The sequence below is a fragment of the Sorex araneus genome, chromosome 5 (assembly GCF_027595985.1).
Source record: "Sorex araneus isolate mSorAra2 chromosome 5, mSorAra2.pri, whole genome shotgun sequence".
In the NCBI taxonomy this organism is placed as follows: domain Eukaryota; kingdom Metazoa; phylum Chordata; class Mammalia; order Eulipotyphla; family Soricidae; genus Sorex; species Sorex araneus.
Window position 1 is genome coordinate 160,079,743 of NC_073306.1, and position 18,025 is coordinate 160,097,767.

Genomic DNA, 18,025 nt, shown 5'->3' on the forward strand with positions numbered 1-18,025 from the left:
GCAGATGAGAGAATTCAGGCCTAGAGAGGAAACAGCTCTCCAGGTCATGAAGGCAAGAGCCGCCAGAAGGAGACTGAAAACCTGACTCTAATACTTCCCAGGAAGGGCCCCTGGGACTGTGCTGTATAAGCTGGCAGCGGTAGACTGGAGCAGGCACTTTTTGGAGCACCAGGCTCTGCAAAGTGCCTTTGGGAAACTGGTATTTGTCGTGGTATTGGTATTTACACCATGGCAAGGAGCAGAGAACTTCACTAGCCAGGTCTCCATTGTAGAGAGACGGGCTGCCAGCTCTGGGTATTTGTGATTCCAGTGTATTCTGCTACTTCTGCTGTTGTGCTTTTACTACTCCATTCATCCACATGCGTCTCCCTCCTGTCCCCTTCCTACCGAATCAACTCTCTCTGAAGGCCTGGAGGAGGAAGCGGGCAGATCTCAGCAGCAGAAAGGGGACTCACAATTCTCTCTTTGGCCTGTGTTTCAGACTCAAGGCCCCTGATTTGTTTGGGCCTTTCCATAAAGTCAGTCCTTATTCTCGGTAGACAATGTGGGGAATCCAGATGGCATGGAAGTCTTTGCCTTCAACCTGCAGTTCTTAGGGAAGAGGGTGTTAGTGGGTTTCCTTTTCACAGAGCTTAAGGACCACCACTGAGGGTGGTTCAGTCCAGCTGCCCAAAGAAGTTCTTAGGCTCTGCTCAGAGTAGTGTTGGATCATGAGATGCCCAGAATCTCCTCACCTCCACCCCAGGTGAGCGCTAAGCTATTTGTAAACAGGAGAGCCAACACATCTTTCAAGAGACTGCTTGCAAATGCTTTATGGTGTGTAGGGTTATAGGGTGCTAGCAGAACAAATGGAAAATTTGTCTACCTTAAAATACCCAAGGCCAGTCATTTCCCTTCATCTTGTTCCTTGTACTTAACATTGAGAATCTGGGCTTCCCAAATATGAATAAAGGTCACTAGGGAAGATGGTAACTCGGAGATGAAAATGCCATGTCAACAGTTGCCTAGAAAAGGATGCCATGAGCTCTTCTCTTCAGAACTGGAGTGAGGAATCGCATCGAATCATACCAATGGCAAAGTATTCCTGACCATAGCGGGCTAGGCTATGGACACTGAGCTTGTGACCTTGTGAATTATGGGGCTCACCACCACACCCTTCGTTCTCTTCACCCCCCTAAGTCTCACACTTGGTATTGGGTTGGGCTTAAATGGCTGGTTCCTGTAGGTCCTTTTCATCCTTTTTATCTCAGTTCTAAACTACTCAGTCCACAGAGGTTGTCTACAACTGGGTACTCTCAGTGTACTTAGTTGAGTATCTGAGTAATTCTTTGCTGAATACTCGACAGATTCTTGGGATTGGGGACTTGGGGGTCGAGGAGACAGGGGTAACCTGGCAGTGTCCAGGGGTGTTCCTGATTCTGTGCTCAGAAGTGACTCCTGGCAGTACTTAAGGATTCTATGTGGTATTAGAGATTCAAACCAAGGCTAGTGGATGCAAGGAAAGCGACTTATTCCCTGTATCATCCCTCTAGCTCATAGGAATTGTGATTTTAAGTGATGCATGAGGAAACCAGATCCTCAGATAACTTATAGACCCATGTTTTATAACTTAAAAAAATCAACAGTGCAACTAAACAAAATGTAGTGTAATCGAACAAAATTATGTTGTTAGAAGACCTGCTGAATTCTTTTCCCTTTTTATTTTTCAATCTTTTGTCCTAAGCCCTTAGCTCTTTTCAAAACTTCCATTCTTCATTTCACTTATTCATTTACTCCATTCCAGTGCTCCCAGAACAACTTTCCAAAAACTGTTTTATTGGTTGGAATTCTGTGGTTTCAATTCTGTCACTAATGATTTATCATGCACACAATTCCAACACCACACCCATCACCAGTGTATCCCCCTCCCTCTAAGGACCCTAACAGTCCTCCTCACCTCAACCCCCAACCTCCATCCCAACTGTGTGGATCACAACTGAAAGTACCCATTATGGTGCCTTCAATGAAGATGATTAAAAATGGTCTCTGTATGAGATGGCAAGAATGCTACTTTTTCGCAAGACACCTGCAACAAGTTCATCCTTATGAGCAGGGTACCCCACATAGGCATGGGGGAGTATCGTGGGAGAGAGCAGAGGATTGTGGGTATACATGGAACCTACCACTTGGGGCTAGAGAGGAGCCCCAAGAGCAGGTTCTATGATCAGTTATTTGATCAATGATCGGAAAAATGAAAAAAAAATTTCAGGGGAATTAGAGGAGCACAGGGTGACAGGTTGAGCAAGTGGGAGGTGCAAGAGCCCTGAGGCATAAAAAGATACATCTTGGCCACAAAGTTGAAATTAAGGCTTCAGGACTGAGGGGTGATGATGAGACTGGTAGGATTGGTGGGATTCATTAGCAGGGGCCTCTCACACCTCTGGTCAAGGCCAGGAGACTGGATGGGGAAGGCAGTGGGCTGACTGGAGCCATGAGCCACATGAATGAAAGGAAGGTTAACCTATTCAGGCCCCTTCTCACAGAGGTCTTAGAGTGCTCGAATTGCCTGGTGTCACTGCGTGGATGAGTAATCCGAACTTAATGTTGGTGACTGGGGGCAGGGGGACTGTGACTCATGGGGGGGGTCTGAAAATAAACCAGCCCTATAACACCAGATGCAAATGAGAAATAGAATTGGGGGCTCATGGCAGTTGGTCTTTTGTGAGGGAAGGAGAGGCTGGAGCCTGAGATATAGGGTCTGCTGAACATTTTAAACATCCTCTCTGCACCTTTTGGCCGGCAAGTGACTTCACAGGCCATGCATATGAGTCACTAAATTATAAACCTTGGGTGAGAAAACCAAGTTTGACAAATGTGTTCAGCTACTAGAATAAAGACCCAGAGTAAGAACAAATCAGGTAAGAGTGTGGCCATACCAAAGATATTGGATCTGTGCCTAGTCTCTCTCTCTCTCTCTCTCTCTCTCTCTCTCTCACACACACACACACACACACACGCACACACACACACACAGAGGGCCACTCACATCCACAGATGTGCACATGCAACATTACACATCTTTGCTCACTTATTTATGCTCTTATGCCACGCGCACAAACTCACACCATCACATACATATTATCATATACACATCCTCCTTTTCAGGCACACACACAAACACACACATGGGAAACCATAAACATAACCTCACACACATGTTCTGGCACATGTGCATATACACATGTGTGCTTATGCACACAACTAGCCCACATGAAAATATCAGTTATAAAGATCAATTCCTAAATGAACACATCCCAATGCAATCAAATTTAAGTGACCAAAAGATAAAGCAAAGGTATATGTAGGAAAGCTGGGGGTAAGGAGACTTCATGGGGTTTGGAAGGGAGAAAACAAGAGGGAAAAATCAGTCATCCAGGAAAAAAATGAGAATTCAAAAACCCAGTTCAATGTGTCTCGGTATTTTGTTTATAATGTCTCTAAAGTCCCTCTAGTAACTTCTGGCTTGGGAAGAAAGGACTGAACAGGCTTTGGTTTCTTCTCTGGAAACAATCCTCACTCTGCAGTTATCTCTAAGGGAAGTGACCAAGGAGGCCTGTGGCCTTTAGTTGCTGCCCAACATCCTGGGGCAAGGAACTGACACCCTTTCAACACCTGCAGCTGCACTCCCAGCCCCAGCGGTGTGGCCAACAGGGTTTAGAATTTTTCTGAGGCGTTCTTTCCACGCTCTCCTTCAAGAGCAGGAACAGTCTGACCTCTTCAAATGTACATTAGCCCAAGAGGTTTACAAAGCTTTTCTCACCCCAAGCAGAGGCTCTGTAAGAAAGACAAACCTGCACCCCAGAGTGCTGGCCGCAGCCGGAACTTCTTCATGCAGCATACTCACTCAGTCCTCACTGATGCTGGCCGGACGGTGACGGGACACTGTGTCCAAACCCCAACTATGAATCACGGTGCTTTAATTAAGTCAACTAGAGAAAAAAAATCTTCTCTGATGGTGCTACTGTAGGGACGGCTCATGGGATAACACAAATGCATCCATGCTTTTACATGTTTTTAAGGTAAGCATCCTTCAAAGTAGCACCTTCCAGTTACTAACTCCTCCCAGAAATAACCCACCTCGCTGTTCTTTGTCAAGGAACTTGGGAACATGTCCAAGAGGTTTCCAAGCAAACTCTCCTTTCCCGCCCCATGCCGTGTTCTTGAGTGAAACCTCAGTGACCATTTTGGTTGCAAAAGCTGCTGCTGGCAAGGAGTTAAAAACTCCAAGGAGTTAAAATCTATTTTGGCAAAGGGGGAAATGATTTGGGGGAATGGAATTAAACTTCGGCAGTTTTTCTTCCTCTCCTCAATTGTAGTTTTGTTCATTGCTTCAGCTGGGAGAAAGAGGACGCACATTTAGTTTGGAGTTTATGAGTTCATATTTTATAATTAACGTTGCCAACAGGGGAGTTTGATTAATACCAAGCAGTGGATTTTGAGCAATGTTCCATACAAATTGCCAAATTTAGCAATAAAATAAATTGGTTATGTGAACATAATTAGTAGGATGACTACTTAAAATTCAAAACCGAATGTGAATAATTCCAAATCATCTCAGCCACAAATCCATTATTTGTATAGAAGAGAGGAAAGTATAGCATTTGGGTTTTATTTTGCCCTCAACCACAATGTTATTCGCTACCAAGCTGAACATAATGAAACTTCTACAATGGGCTATGGCAATATTTTAGCTCAACCCAGACACACACACACACACACACAAACACACACACACACACACACACACACCACAGGGGCACACACATACACAATGGGAAAGTAATAAAGATAAGAAATGTTAAACACTGCATTTTCATTGCAAATGTAAAAATATGTAACAAATTTTTCAGCACATGCTGTATCACATTTTCTGATGCGCTCTACATAAACCCCAAGTACACAATTATGCATCACAGCTTTCCCCTTTAAATATTCACAGTACCTTATTGTCACCCTGTACTTCTCCAAGTCTTTGCTGGAGCTCTTTAATTTCTTCTCCCAGACGCTTATTCTGGTCCTGAGAATCTCTCAGTAGTTGTGCAAGATTAGCCTGGAAATATCAACACATTATGAAACGTAACTAGAAACGGAGGAGTTGGATGGCAAACGCAAAGCTTTATGGAGTTTGGTGTCCAGTCCAGATGAAATACACGCAGTCATTATAGTGAATGCCCATATGAGCACAGCGAGTGTGCAAGTCAAGCCACTCTAACTGCATGAAGGGAAATGAAGTTGGCCAGGAACCTCATTTGAGGGATGCTTTTTGTTTCCATTATGACTCACAAACAAGTAATGAAGGAGTCAGTCATAGACAATGTTTTGGAAATAAAACGTTAAGTGTGTCCCAATTAAAAACATTACAAATGGCTGTCACTTTCACTATCATCTCATTGCTCATAGATTTGCTCAAGAGGGCACCAGTAACGTCTCCAAGGTGGGACTTGTTGTTACTGTTTTTGGCATATCAAATACGCCACAGGTAGCTTGCCAGGCTCTGTCATGCGGGTGAGATACTCTCGGTAGCTTGCCGAGCTCTCAGAGGAATGGAGGAATCGAACCCGGGTCGGCCACATGCAAGGCAAACGCCCTATCCGCTATGCTAGTGAGTTCAATTCTAAAATTTAGGCCAACAACATAGAAAAAAAAACCTTCCTTTCTATTTATAGGTAGTGGCCCTCCACACCCAAAGATCTTGTTTTATTTTTATTTATTTATTTTCTTTTTGGGTCACACCCGGTGATATACAGGGGTTACTCCTGGCTCATACACTCAGGAATTACTCCTGGCGGTGCTTGGGGAACCATATAGGATGCTGGGAATCAAACCTGGGTTGGCAACGTGCAAGGCAAACACCCTCCCCACTGTGCTACCACTCCAGCCCCAAAGATCTTGTTTTAATGTCCGATATTTCTGCTTCAAAGGAGTCAATGAGAGGTGGAGCAGAGATATGCCATGGTTTTAGAAATCAGAATCAGAGGTAACAACAGTATCTTGAACTGGCTGCCCCCCAAATTTATGTCTCAGTTCTAGCTCACTGAAACTAATGGCCGGGATGATCCCTTTCAATGACCCCTTCAGATCATCCCTTCTGTTGGATTTGACATATGCTGGGATTAAGATTCCAGGGTGACCACGGGTGGTTCTCCCTTAAGCTTCTAATCTTAATCCAGCTCCATTCACACAATCAGTACTCCTTTCTGCAGAACATGGAACTTTTAACCTGTTCCAACTCTTTTTTTAACTTCCATAAGCCCCCAAAGCAACATTGTTTCATTCACTCAAGACTTCAACTTACCATTCTACTTTGCATAATACTACTTCTTGTTTTAGAATACCACCTGCACTTTCTTAGCTTTCACCTTCTCTAGTTCTTCCTTACCATGTCTCCATCATATCTAACCTTATGAAGAAGGTTGCAAGCTATTGAAAGACAAAGACTCTCCTCACTCCCTCAGCATACCATCCATTGCTCTAGAAAGTGCTTATGTTCCAGAAAATGTCTTATAAACTCTTAAAAAAACAGAGGGAAGCAAGCAAGCAAGAATTCAAAGATGACACGGAACTAAGCAATCTAGTAAAAACAGAGATCAACAAATGGGACTACATTAAACTAAAAAGCTTCTGCACCGCAAAAGATACAGTGACCAGAATACAAAGACTATCCACAGAATGGGAAAGGATATTTACACAATACCCATCAGACAAGGGGTTGATAAGGGAATATATCCCAGAAAAGCCAAAAAGTATAGTCGAAATGTCATCTGCACTTACATGTTCATCGCAGCACTGTTTACAATAGCCAGAATCTGGAAAAAACCCGAGTGCCCTAGAACAGATGACTGGTTGAAGAAACTCTGGTACATCTATACAATGGAATACTATGCAGCTGTTAGAAAAAATGAGGTCATGACGTTTGCATATAAGTGGATCAGCATGGAAAGTATCATGCTAAGTGAAATGAGTCAGAAAGAGAGAGACAGACATAGAAAGATTGCACTCATCTGTGGAGCATAGAATAATAGACTATAAGACTAACACCCAAGATTAGTAGAAATAAGTACCAGGAGGTTGTCTCCATGGCTTGAAGGCTGGTCTCTCATTCTGGGCAACTCAGAGAAGGGAACAGCAAGTAAAATGCGGTCGGAGGTCATGCGGGGGGAGGGTGATGCGGGCCGAATATAGACTAGAGACTGAACACAATGGGCACTCAACACCTTTATTGCAAACCACAACACCTAATCAGAGAGAGAGATCAAAAGGGAATACCCTGCCATAGTGGCAGTGTGGGGTGGGGGGAGACGGGACTGGGGAGGGTGGGAGGGATGCTGGGTTTACTGGTGGTAGAGAATGGGCACTGGTGAAGGGATGGGTTCTTGAACTTTGTATGGGGGAAACATGAGCACAAAAATGTATAAATCTGTAACTGTACCCTCACATTGATTCACTAATTAAAAATAAATAATTTATTTTAAAAAATAAATAAAAAATAAAATAAATTTTAAAAAAGAATGTAATATCTAGGAAGATGTTATTCAGAACTAGTAATACTAAGAGATTTTAAAGATTTTTTTTTGTAGATTTCCATCATGTATAATTGAACAAACCAAATCCAGATATATTGGGGGACTTGTGATGGTTGTGTATGCATCTCCAAACACCTCAATGCTAATATTTTTGGGGGTTATTCAATTATGTTAAGTACAAAAAGGGAAATTAAGATACAGAGACACAGACAAAACCTTGTCTCATCCTGGACTCCTCATTTTATATCACCTTCTATATTCCATATATTGGGAAAACCAGTTGTCTGCCTGCAAATACCATCACCCCATCTTTCTCCATCCAGCCAAGTTTACGTCCCTGCTATTCCTCTGCATACCGGGCATGATGTTTCTTAGAACAGAGAGCAGACCTAGACTCTCTCATTGTGATGCTCTCTCTCTCGCTCTCTCTCTCTCTCTCTCTCTCTCTCTCTCTCTCTTTCCCTCTCTCTCTCCTGAACACCTCTTGGCCCAATCTTTCAACTTTGTTCAAGTCTTTCTCCCGAATGCCTCCATGGGTTTGAATTGTATCATTTAAAAGAACAGCCTCCACACCTCCACCAAACTCCCAGCCACTTTTCTCCTATGCTTTTCCTTTTATTTCCATAGCACTTGACCTCGTTTTACATACCAGGCCATTTACTTCATAGTTTATTTCTGGCTGTTTATTTTCTGTCTCCTTCTCCTTGCTAAAATAAAAGTTTCATCGAGGGCAAGGAACTTTGTTTTCTCTGCTAACCCTCCTCAAGCCCCTCCAACCTAAAATATTTTTTAAATGAGTAATATCACACGGAAGCTAGAGTTCTACTACAGCATAAGGAAGAGCTCGAGTAGCAATAATGACTAACCCAAACTAGGCCCTCCCTCGAATTCTCACAGTAAATAAATTCCCTTCATTCCCAGTCCATGGACCTGATTTCTACTCACTTCTTTGTGTGAACATTCCTTGGGAAGGGAATCCGGTTTGTCTGTCTGTTTGCTTTGGGGTCCCAGGCAGCAGTGCTCGGGGAGCAATTCCCAGCTTATAACTCAGAGCTCACTCCCAACAGTGCTTAGAAGACCACATGGTGCTGGAGATTGAGCCTGAGGATCTTGCATGCAAAGCATAAGCTCTAGTCCTCTGAATTCACTCCCCAGCCTGCAAATCTAATTTTTAAACTTTATATTTGCGAAGTTCATCTTTTATAATAGTTGTGCTCTAATTTTCCCGATTTCTGTCTCATTAGGTTAAAAAATTAGTGAAGGATGAGAATATTTAATTCCCATCTTTGAGGATGGAAAGCAAAGAGATTAACAGATTTCTTTGAAAACTTCTATTGATCAGAGAAGCTAAGCTGAATCCCAGTACCTCTGCCTCCTGGACTGAGTGACCTTGGGTGACCAGAGTTTCTTAACCTCTTGAGTTTCCTCCTCTGAAAAATGGAGCCAAAGACACATATTTGTGGGATTAGGCCAACTGATTCCTAAATTGAGTAATGGATATAGAAAATCTGCCACAGTGCTTGGTGGGTTGAGGCACCATCTTGAACACAAGATGAATCATTGGGTAGATGTGACCAAACTCCTCCTTAGAACAGCTAACTCCTTTGTAACTGTTCTTTATCCACCCATTCATTTACACAACAAATATTGAGCATTTACAGGTACTTGGCACTGCTTTAAGCGCTGAAGATACATGAAACATCCTCAGAGAGAAAGTTTCGCAAGAGCAATAGCAAAAATTCCACAAAAAGATTTTTTTTAAATTCTGCAACATCAGTAATCTTTCCGAATCAATAATGGCTTGAGAGCCTTGGGGACTGAGGTACCAGTAAAACCCCAGAAGATAACTAGTCCTACTCAGTCTGTGAGAGGGAAAAAATCGGTTCTGCATCTCCAATCTGTTACAGACTAGCAGCTTTGCAAAATTCAACAAAATTTAACCATGAGGGGCCAGAGTTATAGAACAGTGGATAGAATGGTTTTCTTACACACAATCCCAGCATCCCATACGGTCCCCTGAGCCTGCCAGGAATGATCCCTGAATTCAGAGCCAGGAGTAAGCCCTCAGCACTGCTAGGTATGGCCCCCAAACAAACAAACAATAAACAACTATTAGGAAAATGATTTTAAGGAGACATCAAGACCCCAAGTGTTGGTTATATTCGATAGGCTTAAAGCCATGCTGTCAATTGGCTGTAAAATTTCTCAGCACTTACTTTCACTTTCTGTCCTGATCTCATCTTGGGCCAGAAATGAGCAGCTTGTTACCTGCCACTTGTCCTTGGGTCTCACTCTGAATAGCACTGAGCTCCATGAGATACCAAGGTATTTGGATATTAGAGCCAGACACATTACTGCTATATACATCATAGGTTCCGGTGATACAGTAAAGCAGAGGATGGGGCTGCTTTGGGCAAACTGTGATTTAGAGACCCGGTGATGTGACTGTCAAACATTATTTTCTCTGCAGCCAAGCTGAAAAGAAATCCACGCAAATAAAATCTGGCATTTCTACAGTCTATTACATTTCTACACTTTTACTGCAAAGAAATGGTTAATTAGAATCAGATCGCCTCCAAGTCCACAGTAAGCCTATCCCAGCTTTAAAATTGACCCCTGGGGTGAGGGGGCATGGGAAACCCCCAACCCCTTTTAGAACAGGTGACTGTAATTTTCTTTTCTATTTCACAGGCTGGCTTATTGTCAACATACCATTCTTTCTCTATTCAGTCCTTCCACCTCCGCAACTTGAAAACAATAACTTTGAAAACTAGAAAATGACTGTTCTGATAGGGTGCCTAATTTCTTGACATATACCTCAAAGAACAAAAAAAGAGAGAAGGAAAGAAAGAAAAGTAGTACATTTCAAAGCACTCAAAATAGAGGAAGGAAAGTTCACACAATTCTTTTGACCAAAAATAACACCCATGACTCACACACATTCACTGTAACAATCCATCAAGCTAACATGCGGTGCCTGCTTATAATTTATCAGCTATGCACAGAGTTTTGTCTCCATGTTATTGAGAAGGACTCTGTGGCCATCAGTTTAGCACAGCAGCACTATGTAAAGGAAATGTCAGGGTAAAAGTGGCAGACCGTCTAACACTGGGAAGGGTTTTTACAGGGAAGGAAAACAAAAACCAAGAGATTATTTCCTCTAAATCTCTGGAGCAGGGGGTAGCATACATAGCAAAACATGAAAAGGTTTACAAAGAAGCCTCGTTTAAATATTCAGATCTAGCCAGGCCTGATGTTAAAGGTTGACATTTTGGTTCTGACAATAGCAGAATGCTGAGTAGTATGAAATGTATTGTGGGATGATCCACACATTCCAGTCACTTTTCTCAGGCTACAGTCTGGCTATTAAAATCATGGCAGGAAGGGAGGGGAAACAGAGATAATGAGAATACAGCTGGGCGTGGGGGTCCTGGGGGGGCGGAAAGGATGTTATGGTTCTCCATTCCAACATACCTTCCTTTGTCAAGCAAGGAACAATTCAGCCCCCTGTTGGAATCTGTGGCTGCAAACGCATTATGCAAAGGTGAGCTACGGGTATGGGAACTTCAGTGCTGATTAAAATTCTCTCTGCACAGAGATGGAGCCTATAGATCCCCAGGGTCACGAAGGCAGAGATCTGGGAGCTAAGAGAGCAGAGAGGGCCTGGTCTAACCTCTGCATTTTGCAGAAATTCTCACAGAGGTAAGAGGAGATGTTCTCCTCCAAATCTTCGAATCCAACTGCATCCTAAACTCTAGCTTTTGCCTCTCTGAGTTTCTTTCTCCATGCCCAAAGCACACCAGGACAATTTCCCTAGATATGTAAGACATTTGCGGGGGGGGGGGGGGTGGGGTGGCGGAGTGCGCTTCCCAAGCAGTGATCAGGAGGTTCAGAGATTTATGGAGATTCTTAGCCGCAGAAGCCAGATGGTTCAATGCTTGGGCCTGAGCATGTGCTGCTTCCCAGTGCCTGCAGTGCAGGAGATTACCTGGTTCACCCTGGTATTACTCTGGAAGGATCAGGACCACTGATGGGATGTGGCCCGTGATACTCAGGGGACCGTGGGCCACTGGGGATGAAGTCAGGGTTGGCTTCATGCAAGGCAAGCATCTTAAACCTAGGACTGTCTCTCTGGCCTGCCAGACATCTTTTAATTTATAGAAAGTGATGGGCATTTTAGAAAACTAAATTATACATCACACTTGGCGGCAGCGGCCACTGCTGGGGAGGTTGCCTGTTTTCAAGGATCAAATCATTGACACTGGCTCACAAGGATTTCTGCATCTTGGTGATAAGTAACATCCCTAAATCCCACAATAAACCATTTCTCTTACTGAGGTCAAAAATGAAAAGATGAAGACAAGGACATTAGGAGGTGCCACTCCAAAATATTTCCCTGTGGCATACAGATTATTTTGAGCGGAAGCAATTAAAAACCAAGATACCAGGGCCAGCAAGAGAGTACAAGACAGGTTGGATCTCTGGCACCAAATGGTCCCCTGAGCATTACCAGGTAGAGTCTCAGAGGCCCCTAGGTACTGTTGGGGTAGATCTGGTGCCCCCCACCCCCAGGCTAGAAGAAGCATCCCCAGGCCCTAGCACTGCATCACCAGGAGTGGTCCCAGATCATGGCTTTAGGGTAACTTTCCCCAAAATCAAATCAACAGATACGGAAAGTGTTCTCTCTCCTCTTCTATGTGCTAGCTGGGTGTAAGTCCCCACTATCAGAGTTCTCTCCACTCCGGGGGTAACTGTCCCCAGGGACTAGAGCCATGATGACTCTGCAGAAACTAATCTCTCTGAGCTGACTCTTCTGCTTCATTAGTTTCCACTAGATTTCCTAGTCACCTCTCCACAACGTATTGTCCCTTCAAGCCCAAACCCCATTTCCTCCTGTTAAGATGGCATAGAAGGCCCTAAGCCTAACCACTGTTTAGAGCAATGCTTCTTTCCCATGAACTCCCGTACAGACAGGATGCCCCCATTAATCTGTCTTTGCTTAGTTAAAGCAGCAGCCCACAGTTCCTGAACCTAAGAGGACAGAGGTAAAGTGTGTCTCCTTCCTCACCACTAAAACGAAAAGGAAAAGGGTGATAGACATGCTAAAATGACCCTCCACTATGCAGGTGCCAGGCATCCTGAATGGCATTAAAAACAAGACACATTTTTGCCCCCTGACTCTTGAGACCAACAACCAGGAGGGGAGGGAGGAACATACTAAAAATAATTCCTCGAGTCATGAGGAATCTTGGCCTTGTAGCATTCCAATAGGTAGCCTAGTCATGGAAAAATCATCTGGCATCATACTATCAAAAGGATGTGTACCAGGAAGCCCTATAACTTACTTCTCAATTTTTTTTGTGTTAATGATATTGGAATTAAATTACATGTGGAAGGGAAAGATAATGAGAGGCTGAAAGAGGGGAAAAGGTAACTTCCTGACCTAACTATTTCCTTAGGAAGAGCAAGTTGGTCAGAAGGACAGGGGCAGGTACAGCATGTTCTCTCAAATGCGAGACTTAAAAATACACAGTGAAGTAGCAAAAAAGACCCCAAGGCAACACAAGGGGGTTGTTTTGGAAGAGAGAGATGAAAGAGAGGGGTTAGGGCCCTTGTGGGAGGGAGATGGGTACTCTGATGGTGGATGTGGTGTTGGAATTATGTCCACAAGAAATCATTATTAATGGTATTGTAAACCAAAAATAAAACTAAATTAAGAAAAGAGAAGGAGGAGGAAGATGGGAGGAGGAAAGGGAGGAGAGGATAAGGAGGAGAGGAAAGGGAGAAGGAGAGAGGAGGAAGAGTAGAAGGAGGAAGAGAAGGAAAGGGAGAGGGAGTGGAGAAAAGGGGATAGGAAGAGGAGGGAGAGGAAAAGGAAGAGGAGGAGGAGGGGGAGGGAGAAAATGAGGAGGACAAGGAAGAGGAAGAGGAGAAGGCTGGAGGAGGAGGAGAAGTAGAAGAAGAAGAACAACAAGAGGAGGAGGAGGAGGAAGAGGAGGAGGAAGAGGAAACAGCAGGAGCAACAGCAGCAAGATCAGATTTGGAAACTTGCTTCAATTTAATGTTACAAAAGTTTTATTCTTGGAGCCCTTAAGCCCACACCTTCAATTAACAGAAATACTAGATTAAGCAAGAATATGTTTACAATATATTTGATGAAACATCAAGTATACTGGAACCGTGTGATTGATAGCAAATTTAATTACAATTTCTACTCCAGTGCTTTGGTCCATGGCAACGCCTGTGTTAATAGTAATAGAGTGGAACTGGCTTTGCTGAGCAAGGGCCCCCAATTCATAGCAGCTGCCAAAGTGATGACCTCCGTGAGAGTGACAGCTTTCTGGTTTACAAAAAAAAAACCCCAAGAGCTTATTCTGTACACATTTGTTGGCCACGCTGGGATCCCTCAGCAGCCTACTCCCACCTCATAATCTCAAAACACACACTTGGCACTGAATATGTGTCCAGGCCCCACAGGAAAACAACCTTCAATAGGCTTGGGAGCTGGCTATTTAAATAAATGTTTGTTCAGTCTTGACCATTATGATTCTGCATCTGTGACTCAGCAGTTCTTCGATAGTGCCCGAGTTCTTTAGATTCTCTGAGCCTAAATTTCATCATCTATCAACTGGGGGGTACACGCATCTCCCTTAGAAAATGGCTGCAGGGATTCAAAGGGTTTCTACACAGCCAGGTGCATTGGTGCTCAGAATGAAGGCGCTGTTGCTACGCTTTGGGAGGAATCCCACAGGCTGGACCCTGGACTTCTTCCCAGTTGCCCTGCGATGGAAGTGTAGACCTATTCTTCAAAGCGTTATAAAAAGAAACATCTCAAAGCACTCAAGATCTTTGAAGGAAGTTTTAGTTTCTGAGCATCAAACCCCAGAAATGTACAGAGACGCTCTGATTTGCCATCACAGGGGATTAAAATAAAACTGACTAAAAAGGAGTTAGTCACAGAAGTACCAGGTTCCCTCCCCTGGCAAGAAGGGCTTCTCTACTCTGATTTCTCTCAGTGTGTCATCCTAGGGCACGGCACCATCTAAATAAGCCATCAATTTTTAAGGGAAGAAAGTAAAGGCTTCCTCCTGGATCAGGAGGAGTTCCTCCTGGGGATGTCTGCTTGAAATCAAAAAAGGGGAAAAGAGATCTTAGAGATGTGTTTGATTGTTTTTTTCCAGGAGGATATGCATGGGAGAAATGCACTGGCATGACCCTAAAGAATCCCATCTTAGAAGAACATTAACCCAAGTTAATTTAAATTCCCCTTTGTCTTTTAAGGGAACTGCTTGTTTAGTAAAAGAAAAATACTGAAAGGGTTGTTTGAGATCTCTGGGCGGTCTCTGGCTGTGGCGCGGAGGTGCTCTGTGTACAGTTCTGCCTGGAGTATCAAGAAGAAATTTTCATTTCAATATCCCACGAGAAGCTATTAGTGCAATCACTGTTGTCACGATTTCTTCACAGCTTCCTTAACGGATGATTTGCTATTGGAAATTGAGTTGTTTTAGAAAGGATTTTGAGTTCTGAAAGAAAGCCTCAACAACTATATTTCTAGAACTCCAAACAAGAAAATTCTAGTTTGTCCTTTAAAGAGGAGACAAAAAAGAGAGGCAGAAAAAAAATTATGGTCAGATTTTGGTTGCCACAAGAAAGCACAGTGGTTAAATAGATAAAAAAAAAAATCCTGACTCTGTTTCCAATTCTCCATAGTGTCTTAGCCAAGGGCTTCAAATAGAGCACTTTCTACATCTCTGGACTTGGTTGGATTAGGTGCTGTCTCTGCTTTTTTACCAATCAGCCTAAGAGTCAAATATAGGGCAAAGAACCAGGACTAGGTCATTGAAGAACAAGTTAGCAAACCTGGATTTTAGTTCAGTTTTAACCTGTGGTGTAACCATGGACAGAAAAATAAAGCATCCAATATCCACTGGGAACTCACCAGAACAAAGTAATGAGCAAATTCGGCATGATTATACTATTCCTCTTCATAATTTTAGGAATACCTCTCACAGGGTCATTTTGGAGAGGAGAATACTGGATCTCAGAAAGGCTATCTGGCTTGCCCAAAATGAAGCAGAAAATTTTCATCATCTGTTGTCACACAAGATGCTGCCCTATAAAATACTTCATTTGCTAGTGAGATATATAAGGTTGGAAGATTATTCACACTCGTCTGTCTGACCAGCCAGCCAGACAGCCAGTTAGCTTGCTACTTTACACCCATTCATACATATGTATTTATATAGTCTCTTATCTCTTGTGCTCAATGGGCACAAAGCATTATAAAGACTGAGGATATGATATTGGTCCTACCGATATTGGGGAACAGTTCTCAAACTATTTAAAGCAATATGTTTTAAATACAGTTCAAAGAATTCAAGAATCCTTGGATGGATTGAAGAAGGCCTATAAATTCCTGAAATTATAAACAAATTTGTGTGTGTGTCTGTGTACATATAACACTGTGGCAACAAAATGTCTTTCAATGTATCTGTGTGGGATATCTGTGTGGGATTTTCTTTTTTGTCATTTTGTTTTTTTAGAACTTGAACTATTTACTTTTTGCCAGTTTTCTATTTTTTTTTTAAATTTAATCGTAGTGAGATACACCATTACAAAGTTGTACATAATTGCATTTCAGTCATATAATGTTCCAATACCACCAGTGTATATTTCCCACCACCAATGTGGGGGATGGCTAGGAGGGAAACTGGGGAACATTGGTGGTCAAAGGTACCTTCAGTTTGCAAGAGTATAAGAACCATGGGTTCAGAGAAATGAAACTGAGAGAAAGAGGAATGGTCAAAGCCAGAATATTTTAGATTGAACTACTATAACAAACTATCATAAATTGGGGGACTTTAAGAAATGGTTTACTTCTCTCAATTCCAGAGGTTGTAAATACAAAACCAGAGTGCTGGGGCAGTCAGATCCCATAGAGAAGTCTGTTTTGGGCTGAAGACTTCTTGTAGCCTCACAGAGCAGGGAAAAAAACAGACTATCAGAGGGACACAACACCCATTTGGGAGAGCATCACCCTCACATCCTCATCTGATCTGAAGCAACAACCAAAGATACTATTCCATCTGCCTGTGGGGGCAGAGTGTCAACACAGGAATAGGGGACACACACATTCAGTCTGTTAGTGAGTAAAGCTCCTAGCAATCACTGAGTCAGGAAATAAAGAGGAGATGCCTAGAAATCCCTTCTTCTGAGTCAAACCCACGCTATGCTTCAAGGTGGGTGGGCAACATACTGCTAGTGGGGTCTTGCTTACTTTGCAAAATGTCCACCTTGTAACCTTCTCCTCCATCTGTTAACTCGGCAGCTGGTTCTTGTTCCAGTACCTTCTGCCTCCTCAGGCTGGTTTGCTCTATCCACTCTCCTGCCTCTAGGACGATGACTTTCAACTGCTGAGCTCTGGGCCGGTGCTGCAGGTGTGGGTTAACTGCATGTTTAGGACCGTGTTTAGGATTAACAGCACTTGTAACACGGTAGAGGGCTGCATACTTCTGCTGATGGAAAAGTGAGGGGAATAACTGTGCCTTTTTCCCAGCACTGGAACTGTCACGTCAAAACTGTCTACTTATGGCTAATAGCAGAAACTTAACAGCGTTTCACTGCAACCAGAGCCTAGAAATTTAATAGGGCATTTTCTTCTCTATATTGAGCTAATGAGGAAGAGATCTTAGCACCTCCACACAAGGAGCAATTACGTCCTTTTAAAAGCTAGCTAAGGGGCCGGAGCGATAGCACAGCGGGTAGGGCGTTTGCCTTGCACGCGACCGACCCGGGTTCGATCCCCGGCATCCCATATGGTCCCCCAAGCACCGCCAGGAGTAATTCCTGAGTGCAGAGCCAGGAGTAACCCCTGAGCATCGCTGGGTGTGACCCAAAAAAAAAGCAAAAAAATTTAAAAAATTAAAAAAAAAATAAAAGCTAGCTAAACATAAATTTTTGTTTGTTTATCTTTCTTGTGGGGGGATGTAGGGGTATACTTAATGGTGCTTGGGGACCATTCCTGGCTCTGTGCTCAGGGGTACTCAGAGGTACTCAGGGGATCATGGGTACAAGGAATTAAACCAAGACACTGCTTATAAAGCACAGGCCTAAATCCTATTTATCCAGCCCCAGATAATTTTTTATATAATTATTTTTAAACAGGCATGTTTGTTTTCTCTCCCTGCCAAATTAGAATTTTTCCTTACTCCTAACCAATTTTTTTCTTACTCTTAATCAAAGCATTTGTTCCATTACTAACCCAGAACACTGACCCACTGCTCTGGGAAATATCTGTTTTGTCCATAATACTCATTACCATTTCACATCTTAAGTATTGTAATTCTTTTGTTTACTGCTTCTTTATAGCATCCCTAGCAAAATCAAGGTGACTGTATTAGTTCTCATGAAAACCAAGATATGTTAGAAAGTGAAAGGGAGCATTAGTAAAACTATGCCACAAC

At 43.1% G+C, this 18,025-nt stretch overlaps 1 protein-coding gene across 2 annotated transcripts in view; it reads right to left on the reverse strand.

The window, feature by feature from the left end:
- The window catches only part of CCDC149 (coiled-coil domain containing 149), a 155,707-nt gene that overhangs the window by 74,488 nt on the left and 63,194 nt on the right, over positions 1-18,025 (reverse strand). For both annotated transcript variants that reach the window (XM_055138444.1, XM_055138443.1), the window contains exon 4: positions 4,982-5,089. In XM_055138444.1, coding sequence (XP_054994419.1) covers positions 4,982-5,089 — 108 coding nt within the window. The remainder of the gene's footprint in view (positions 1-4,981; positions 5,090-18,025) is intronic.